The 10977-nt window shown below is 29.7% G+C and overlaps 1 protein-coding gene across 1 annotated transcript; it reads left to right on the forward strand.

Annotated features, from left to right (window-relative positions):
* Positions 1-6565: 6565 nt before the first annotated feature.
* LOC120071724 (aluminum-activated malate transporter 8-like) lies at positions 6566-10691 on the forward strand. Its single transcript, XM_039024107.1, has 5 exons — positions 6566-7055; positions 7158-7298; positions 8440-8712; positions 9716-9954; positions 10152-10691. The coding sequence occupies exons 1-5, from the start codon at positions 6776-6778 to the stop codon at positions 10578-10580; spliced, it is 1362 nt and encodes a 453-aa protein (XP_038880035.1). The 5' UTR covers positions 6566-6775; the 3' UTR covers positions 10581-10691.
* Positions 10692-10977: the final 286 nt, after the last annotated feature.

Here is a 10977-nt window from a genome sequence, read left to right on the forward strand (position 1 = left end):
AAAAGTGAAATGTTCTGATTGATGTGTTTATAAAAGTTGTTTAGAGTTGATTGTATGATTATCTGTTTGTATATAGATGATATACTTATTTTTTTGTACCAACATAGATGTAAGGACTTCTTTATGTCAATCACACTACATTGAAAAATGTTAAAGAGATTTCATTGTTTTAACGATACTTCTGTAAGAATACAATATGATACTAGTATGAGTCTTGGTAGTGTCTCTTAATCTAAATATGCAAAAATTATTGGTAGTGTTATGTTTTAATGAACTACATTGCATATGTTGTGAGTAGATTGAGTAGATATACGCATAATATTGATAAGGACCCTCAAACAAATTTTCGTCATTTACTAAGGTTCCTTAGAAGTACAATGGATTTTTGTTTTCATTTCAACAAACTTTAATGGGATATTGTGATGCAAACTGGACAATAGATAATAACAAAGTGAGCTCTAATAGCGAATATGTGTTTGTACAAGAGGGAGAAGCTATTTCATGGAAATAGGCAAACCAAGCATGTATAGCATGATCTAAGAATCTAAATTTATTGATCTACAATTAGCAGAACAAAAGGTTGAGTGGCTTAGAAGCCTATTGGAAGATGTTCCATTGTGGGGGGGCATCAATACTGGTATCTTTACACAGTGCAGGCTATCATAGGAATTGCCAAGAATAGTGTGTATAATGGCAAAACACCTCAAACATGGAACTGTGAAACAGTTGTTGAAAGGAGAAATTATCTTCTTGGAGTTTATGAGGCCTAAGTGGAATTGGGCGGATCCTTTAACCAAAGGCCTAACAAGGTGAGTAATTCTAGAATTTTCAACGAGTGTGGGACTTAAACCTTTATAGTAGTCCATAACCCTTTATCTGGATGGTCTAGCTCTTTTATTTGGGTGGTCTATTGTGATAGACTTGATAGCCCATAGCCCTTTTATTTGGGTGGTCTATTACGATAGATTTAATGGTCCATAGCCCTCTATTTGGGTGGTCCTAGTATGAACTTGATGGATAGAACTAAACCCTTAAACGTCCATAACCCTTTCTTTTGGTGGTCCTAATATGGACTTGATGCATAATTGTAAAATCTCCATAGCTCAGTCTTTTAGTGGTTTGTCTTTGATAGACTTGATGAAGTTGGTCTTAGTTTGGACTAGATGTGAAGTCTTGACTCATTTTTTAGTGATCTATTGCGAAAGTCTTGATGAAACAATAAACGTGAATGTGAAGGTGTGGTTTCCTTCTACGAAAAGTTTAAGGATCTTTTTCTAGATCTTTCAAGTTGATCCAAGGTTCTATGTGCATGGCCTTAAATATCACACTTATATCCCAGAATCAATGGAAATTTAAGGAGTAAAACGTGTTGTTGGGGTCTCAACCATAGTTATTGAAAGTTCAAGAGATAACTCACTCTCTCTCACAAAGTTGTTCCCTCATTTCACTATGCATCGATTCAAATCGTTAAGATATTGACGTTTAAGTTTGATCACCCAATATTGCTAGGAAAATAGGTTTTATAAAATATTTTTTTGTTTTGTTTGCTATATCAGTCATTCATGAGGGATTGTTGGGAATGCCTAATATAACAAAAGAAAAGAAAATGGAAAAAAGATTTTATTACCGTTTGAAATTAATTCTATAACTATTTTAGAATTAATTTCAAAACGGTTTTCTTTTTTTTTTTTAAATGGATCTAATCTTTTAAAAGGTTCTCAATTTTATGGAAAAAAAATATATAAGAAAATCGATCCCTCTCTTCTCAATTTTCTAGCATAATTTCCAAAGATTCCATTTCTTTCTTCGACGAGTGCATGCTTGAGCTTAGAAGTTATGTTAATCTTGAAGAGCAACTGGCATACACGATTTAGCGCTCAGGTCGTACTGAATGTTGTTTTTAAGTTAGTAAATTTTCACGACACAACAACGATCGATATTTGATTCTAACCGATATAATATTTTCTTGAGTTGATGGAGGGCACGTGTTCTCCTGCCCTTTCATGGGTCCGTCCATAAGGAAAGATACAAAGATCTTCATCATTTTGGGATAAACTTTGCTAGTCATTTTTAGTTGAACTCTATATTTCTCCAAATGAGCTTAATTACTATCTTTGTAGAATTGAAACCATTAATTATATATTGGAAAGCCACATTATATTTTGCCACATATATAGGCGTGATTCTCAATAATCATGTTTTATCATTTAAATTTGGTACAACTAATTAATTAAACAATCTTTGAAAAATAAACTATATATTTTGTAGTGAGGAATCCTAAAGCAATTTAATTATGAATCTTGAATTACATCACCACGCCATGTTTTAGGCAACCATTTGATTCTTATTTTAAAACGAATGCCTACTCATTGCATCATTCTCCCAAATATAATATAGTTATATTTCACATAGAATCTTGCTATTTATTTTTCTATTCTTCCTACTTCAATTACTTTATAGCTTAAATTTAACTAACTGTCATTTTCATATTTGATTGGGACTTGTATATCATTTAATGACCAACTTTTATACAAAATGTATCTTATATTGAAATTATTATTAGACTAAATTAAAAAAAATAAAATAAAATAAAAATTACATCTTACCCTTTAAAAAATACCGTTGAAAATAATAGTGAACATTAAACAGTGTGGTGGTAACTTAAAACTCATATTAACGAAATTCTAATACCATACACCATTTTCAAATCACCACCATATTTTTTTCGGTTTTTAATTTTCATCCGAAATCTTAATTTCTACTCCAATAGTAATTTTAGAACATTTATGAAATAACAGAAAAAAATATTGTATTTATTGTTAAAGAATATGAACAATTTTGTAAAATTTACAAAGTTCAAAGGTATATTTCTATTTTAAACTACAAGTTTACAAATTTTGATAATACTATTTATTTAGTTCTAAGCCTTAAGAAGTATCATTTCTTTTTTACAAATATATATATATATATATATCATTTCTTTTCTAAGAAAAAAAAAGAAGTATTATTTCTTTTCTAAAAAAAAAATCATTTTCATCTCTAAATTTGAATTATGATATAAATGATGATGTACTAAGTAATAAGTATATTGAACCAATATGGGCTATTTTGACATGATATAATAGACACATACTGTGGCGAGCCAGTGAACAAAATAAAAATTCAAATCTTTTTATAGTTGAGGATTTAATGTTTTAACCAGTTTAAGTGTTTTTCACATTGACAAACATACCTTTTTTAAATGAACAATTTATATCAACTCTCTTTTTATATATACTACGCCACTCTATTTTGTCCAAACCATTTATTTTCTCTATCATTTCTATCCATCACGACTCTTTCACTTAACAAAATAAAGTTATCTATATCTTCACCTATTTTGTTATGTTTTAGTTGGTATATAATATTTTCTTTTATTTATCTAGTTGGATATTTTGTTTCTAATTTTATTGGTGTATATTTGACCCCGGTCTTCTTTTCTTTTTGGTTGCAGATCTACTGGGATGATTCTTGATTCTTTCCTTATGTGTGTTGTATATGGCTCTACTTTTTCTTTTGAATTTAGGCCAAGTTGAATGTTGTTGTGTAAACGATTCTACTAATCGTTTGTGTGAAAGTGATAATCATCTAAACCTACAGTTGATTTCAGTAAAGAAAATAAGGTGAACTGTTCGTTTGAATCCTGGTTCGTTCAAGTCAGTTTATTATCACAGGATCAAGAAGTATTGGTTGAGAGAGTATTCAACTAGTGAGTGAAAAGGGGTGAAGTCGTTGCTGGTTGCATCAGATTTAGGGAGAGCTTGAATCTGTAGACTCATCTGTAGCAGTATCTAAGTTAGGAGGAGCCTAACCTGTTCACTAGTAATCACTTATGTGTAAAATTGATTGTGTGCAATCTTAGTTGAATTATATGGTGTAAAACTAAATTACATTCTAATGGATCTCCTTTGACCAAGCGTAAAGCCTCCCAGACGAAGGTATTGTTACACTAAAATGGGTTAACAACTCCTTGTGTCTCTCTTCTCTTTTTCTCATATCTCTTATCTAGTGTCTTTAACTATGTCAGTGACATTATTACCATCTTGTAAATTATTAGTGATTTACCTGTTTTTAATGCCTATTTAGATTGACTCTCTGAAAAAAGAAAAATGCTTCTAAGTGAAAGTAAAAAAATTAATTAAACACTTAAAAAGATAATAAAATAATCCTTGATAATGCTAAACTAAGTTGTGATTCGTTAAATTACTTACTTAGCAATGTTGATTGGTACACAAATCTCTGATTAATTAAGTAATACCACTAATAAAATAGAATCACAATCGAAAAGTTAAAATTATAATTTAAATTTTACTTAAATAACTTAATTATTTGCAAACTCAAAAGAAGGTAAAGTTAAGGAATAACTCATAATGACATAACTTTTATAATTTTTTTAGTGAATATTTTCCTCGATAAGTTGACTTAATATTTCAATATTTGACACGTAAACGTGACAACAAAACAAAAACAAATAAATAAATGGGGAATAAAAATAATGAGTTATGATTAAAGTTTAAAAGAAAAATATAATAATAAAATGGGAAACAGATGGCATTGTTAATGATTTGTGGAACAAATAGCTGGAACCTGATGACTCATAACGTTAGGTAATCAACATTATATATTCTTCAACCAAGCAAAAACAAGTTCAAAATTGTCTTTTTTTTTCCAATATAATTTTAAGGGGAATTCCTACTTTAATAAAAAGAAATTGAAAATTAAATGCATGTCTTTAGATTTTACTTTTTTTTTTTTTTTTTAATAAATATGTCAAAAAATTTATACTTGAAAATTTGATTTGATATCTGATTTCTATATGATTGTCACACCTATAATTACAAAAAAATTGAAGTCATGACTTTAATTTCTTAAAATATATTTGTCATATAATATAATTTTTCATAATTTTAATTAATTAATTAAAAAAATTTCAGGTGCATATTATGCTACTACACCCATGTGCATCTTATTCAATTTTCCAACCACATGGTGTGTCATCTCACAATTTTTTTCATGGGATTACATTAAGTTGCACAAATATATTATTTCAACTTTTCATAGCATTTGAACACATTATTGATGCAGAAGTTTATGTTAACAAAAATACTTCAGTCTAGTACATACATCATTTAATTGTCCAATCACATTTTTCAAGTACCAATTTTTTTAAAAGAATATTTTTAGAACTGCAAATATATTCTCAAAAGAGCCTACTTTGATCCACCAACAAATAAAGGAAAAAAAAATCCCAAACTTGGAATCTAGATTCAAGAACACCTAGCTTACAATCACATCAACAACTCCATTCTACATTTCATTAATGTATTGAAAACACTAAATATAAGGAAAAAAATGTGCTAAACTATAAATTTGGTCCCTATAATTTAAAGTTAAAATTTAGTCCTTATAGTTTGAAAAGTTAGAATATAATTCTTATGGTTTACTAAAATTTGATAAATAGTCCATATGATTTGTTAATAAATAGATTTAACTATGGCTAGTGAAGACTATATGAGATGATTTTATTAAATTATAGAGACTAAATTTTAATTTTTTTAAAAAAATAATTATAGAGACCAAGTTTATAATTTAATAAAAAAATGAATCAAAATATTTGCAAATAACAGTAAAATATCACAACTTATCTACAATGGATTATTATTTGTATTTATCTGAAATATTTTGTTATTACTTATAAATATTTTTAACAATTAATCGTTTAAAATATATATATATATATATATATATTATTAACAAAATTACAGTGTGAATACATAAAAGAATAAAAAAGAATTTCGTTAAAAGTAATATATAAGGTATTAGGGTTGGTCGGTGTTTACAGATGAGCGAGTGGGTGTCAAAACACGGTAATTTTGGTAGGTTCATCGAAAACGACACACATCGCTAGACACGTGTCACTTGCTAAGGTATGTCACTCTCTTTACGTGACTGTCATTTCAAAACAACCTCCTCACTTAGGACCACAATTCTCTTCATTTTTATTTTTTTTAATATTCATGATATTCTTTTTCATCTACATGTTTCTATCATTTTTTTTTTCTTTGTAATTAATGTGAAACTATATTTCATTCTTAATATTTAGAGGCGTCTACCCGTTATTAAAATATTGATGTTTGTTTTCTTTTTTAAAAAAATTACAAATTACAAGTTTAAATTATAAAAATATCTAGGTGCATAAGAAATTTATACGATAAGAAAAATGGAGATATTGTTTTTTTTCAAAAAAAAAAAAAAAAATCCTTTTTATATAAGAAGTTATATAGTAATAAAGATTTTTTCTTGGATATCAACTTTTTCAAATTTTTTTCATTAATGTTTGGCTGACGTTCACCTTCCTCATATATATCTTACTTTTTAGGCGAGTACTTTGGTAGAATTAAAGTGTACGTGAAGATATTCTAATCTTACTTTAAAAGAAGACGAATTAAACCCACTTGAGTAAACAAGAAAAAAATTATATATATTGAAAACTATATGTATGTAAGAGGCAAACAAACCAATAATGGTGATACTTTTTGTTTGTCACACTCTCAAAAGCTAGCTACCATCTTGGATCTTCCATCTTACTCTTACGCGTAGTTTTCTTCCATATATATAATAAATATATACCAATCTAGACTCCATTACCAAATCTCATCACAAAAAGGGAGAAATTTTAGCACATCTCTTTCTTCCTCCATTGCAAATAAAGATTAACTTTGAGCTGCCTTGAACCATGGAGATGGCTAATGACAAGAGTGAGGGAGTTTTGGCTCGTTGGGGTGAGGGACTCGAAGCAAAATTCTCAAAGCTAAAGGCAAAGGTGATCGAGTTATTTAGGAAGACAAAGAAACTAGCCAAGGATGATCCAAGGAGAATTGTTCATTCTCTCAAAGTTGGCTTGGCCCTCACTTTGGTGTCCTTGTTCTATTACTTCGAGCCTCTCTACGATGGCCTCGGTGCATCCGCTATGTGGGCTATCTTGACCGTCGTGGTTGTCTTTGAATTCTCCGTAGGTAAGTAGGTCTTCATTTCTATTGTAAATGTTAATAAAATAGATGTCTTAACTACTAAACTATATTTTGTCAATTCTATCGTTGTAATATTTGTCGAAATAGGAGCAACACTTGGACGAGGATTGAATAGAGTTTTGGCGACATTTTTCGCAGCGGCTTTGGGATTTGGTGCCCATTTTTTGGCGGATTTGGCTGGAGATAAAGCCCAACCTATCATGCTTTCGCTCTCTGTTTTCTTTCTTGGTATATAATTCTACTTTTAAGTTCTTTAAATGTGTAGATTTTCTTTATTCAAAATATTAAAGACGGACGTACGTATACACACACAGAGATATATTAGCATAAGTGAAGAATGAAGATTCACACTTTTAAAAGTTTAAACAAAATAATATGTGTCAATTACCTCTAAATAATATCAATATGGAATACTATATTGTATTTTATTTTTTAGTCATGATACTAGTCATTATTTTTATTCATAATTTTTCTCATTTTTTTATATTATAGCTTTTACGTTATCATGTTTCTTGATATAATTCTCAATCATTCCAATTAATATAAACATTTTAAAAGAAAATCTGATAATAGAAAGTGTTTGGGAATATAATTAGTGGGACATCTAGAATTTTATTGTATTTTAGGTGATGAAAAATAGTAATTATTTAAACAATTATGATTGGAAACTTGTGTACAAAGTTCATTTTTAATCCGTCTCGGAAAATTCGTAAGCAAAATAAGAATAGAGTAATCTCAAATTGCATCATTCTCCATGTATGCTCATCAATATGTCGCAAAGGGAAAAAAATATAAATAAATTTTTTTTAAAAGAAAAAATTTTGACACGTGATAATTTGTGATTGAATATTTGAATGAGTTATAAAAAGATAAGTTCAATTTGATATTCAAATACAGTTTTAATTACAAAATAAAATATAACAAGACCTAGATTTTAATGATATATATATATAGGAAGACTAAATTATGAATATGATCCCGAAGAGTTCAACTTAATTTTAATTTGGTTTCTATAATTTTAGAAGTTTCAATGGTCTAATTTTGTCATTATAATTTAGTTAAATCGCATATATTGACCTTAGTCCATCTTACCTCAAAACCCAACCATTTTCCTTAGTTTTTCATTGGCCCTTAAATCCTAATAAAACAATATAATAATAATAATAAAGATAATAACAACAAACAAAGAGTCGATTGTCATATAAATAAAAATAAAAGATATAATAAAATAAAATCAAAACTAAAATTTGAAAAATAACTATCTTAAAGGAAAAATTATCATATACGTCTTAATCAATCAAGCTATGTTTAGATTTGACGCATGCATATTTGTATATATCGATGATAAAATTTGACTATGAATATGTAGCTACAATAACGACATTCGTGCGATTCTTCCCTCGACTAAAGGCGAGATACGACTATGGCTTCCTCATCTTCATCTTGACCTTCTGCTTAGTATCAGTGTCGGGATATAGAGAAGACGAGATTCTTAATGTTGCGTACAGGAGAGCTCTCACCATTCTAATCGGTACCTTCATTGCCATTCTCATCTGCATATGCATATGCCCTGTTTGGGCTGGTGATGATCTTCATTCTCTTGTCTCCAATAACATTGAGCTACTCGCCAACTTCCTTGAAGGTATGTTCTAACTCTTTATCTCTCGACAATAATGTGGCTGATAGCTTTACATCCTTTAACCTATATAAAAAAAATAATTAAAAAAAACCATAGAAAGTACCTAGGTGGTTAGGGACATGCATACAAATTTTAGAAATCTATGTGAACAAAAACATGTGGTTGCCCCCTAATAGCTGCATGTAAGTTTGAAATACAGCTTTTAATTTCTCTTTCATATATCTAACCATATACGATTGGTAGTTTTTATAGAAGAAACGATTGAGTTTTTGAATTTTGACTTGTAACGACTTATTCTTGTATTTTCAAATTTTTAATAATTTAGTCAATAAATTTTAACATGTAACAATTCAGTTCTTATACTATCAAATTCGTGCAAATGTACATCTTATCATAAAAAATTTCAACAAACTTAATTGTCAATTATGATTTTCAATCAACTTAGCCTTTATAATTTATGAACAAATTCGACCATTCATCAATTTATCAATCCACATGCATAAGATATTACATTAAATCTTAATTGTATTTTTCACTATATAGACTAAATCTTTACAAATTATAATGTACATACAAGGGCTATAAATTAATATTTATTAAAGTTTAGTGACTAAATCAAAGTGTTATTTTCATTAAAGTTCAAGGTCTAAAAGTGTTTGTTGGAATGCATTGAATCTGTTGTCTGGCACTTTGAGCGACCTACTATAGGGTCTCACTATTTAGCATTATTTAATTATGTATAATTATTTACGATTATGACCCTAAGGTTTAGATGTGTGCACTATATAAATTCTCTAATCCTAAAGGTTCTATTTGTTCTGTAATTTGTAATCATTCTCTCCAATAAAATTGTTCTCACTCAGCCTCGAAGACGTAGATAACACACTATTAGTGAAACACTTAAATTTGTGAATCGATTCTCTATTCTTTTTATCTTTTCTGTATTCTTTGATTGTAAACGAAATACGAACTTAGTTTTGATGATGCCTTTGTTTGTGTTTTGCAGGTTTTGGGGGTCAATATTCAAATGAATGGAAGGAAAATGAGGTTGTTGAAGAATGTAAGAGTGTTTTGACATCAAGACAAACTGAAGAGTCACTTGTTAACTTTGCAAGGTGGGAACCAGGCCATGGCACCTTCAAGTTTCGTCACCCGTGGAAGCAATATCGCAAGATTGGAAGCTTGACAAGACAATGTGCATATCGACTCGAATCTCTTAACACCTACCTTGTCACTGAATGTCAAGTAAGAAACTTTCTCTATCAAAAGATTTGATCCGAAAATAGTTTGGATTTCATTCTATAAATTGATCGTTTTAGTTTAATCCCTAAGATTAAACCTTATTAGATGACATGTTTCTATTTAAAAAGAAGCGGTATATCAATTATGCGTTGAAACCTTAATTATGGTAGAATTCACAAATTTTCATTTGTTTCATGCAGACCCCATTACATATCCGAGACCAACTTAAGGAGTCTTGCTCAAAAATGAGCATTGAATCAAGCAAAGCTCTGAAGGTCCTAGCATCTGCCATAAGAACGATGACTCGACCGACGTTTCCAAATCCCCACATCGAGAGGTCAAAAGCAGTGGCGAAGGACCTGAAGGCAGCGCTGAAGATCAGGCCGTGCGACAGCGGTATGGATCTCCTGGAGATTGTACCGATGGCGACTGTGGCTTCTTTGCTCATTGATTCCATTTCTTGCATTGAGAAGATTGCAGAATCAGTAGGTGAATTGGCCTCACTTGCAAATTTTAAGTGTGTGGAAGTTGGGAAATCAGCTAGTATGAAATTGGAACAACATCAGGAGCAAAAGTTGCCAACTCCAGCCATTGTTAATGGCCATTGTCATGTTGTTACTATTGATTAGTGATAAAGATAATGCTTCTTTACCAAATCAATGTGTAGTTGAAATTGTAACTTCATTCTTAACCATATTGTATAATAAGAGATTTAGGAACAACCATTCAAAATGACTAGATTTTATAATACAGATTAATAGTCTAAATTATATATGACTATGTTGGTATGAAACCTTTCATACCACCTCCCATTTCTTTTGAAATTTTAAAGTGAATCTAATACATAATATACACCCACGTTAAGGAAGATGTTGTAACAAGATAACGGATAAACAGAATAACCTTAATTAATATCAAACAACGCAAGAGGAAATAAGATAGAAAGACATAAAGTTGATAGCCCAAGTCGATGCAATATATCACCTACTATGGGAAGCCTGTGTGCTTGGTGAAAAGAAATTTCAC

Source organism: Benincasa hispida, chromosome 2 (assembly GCF_009727055.1).
Source record: "Benincasa hispida cultivar B227 chromosome 2, ASM972705v1, whole genome shotgun sequence".
NCBI classification, from domain to species: domain Eukaryota; kingdom Viridiplantae; phylum Streptophyta; class Magnoliopsida; order Cucurbitales; family Cucurbitaceae; genus Benincasa; species Benincasa hispida.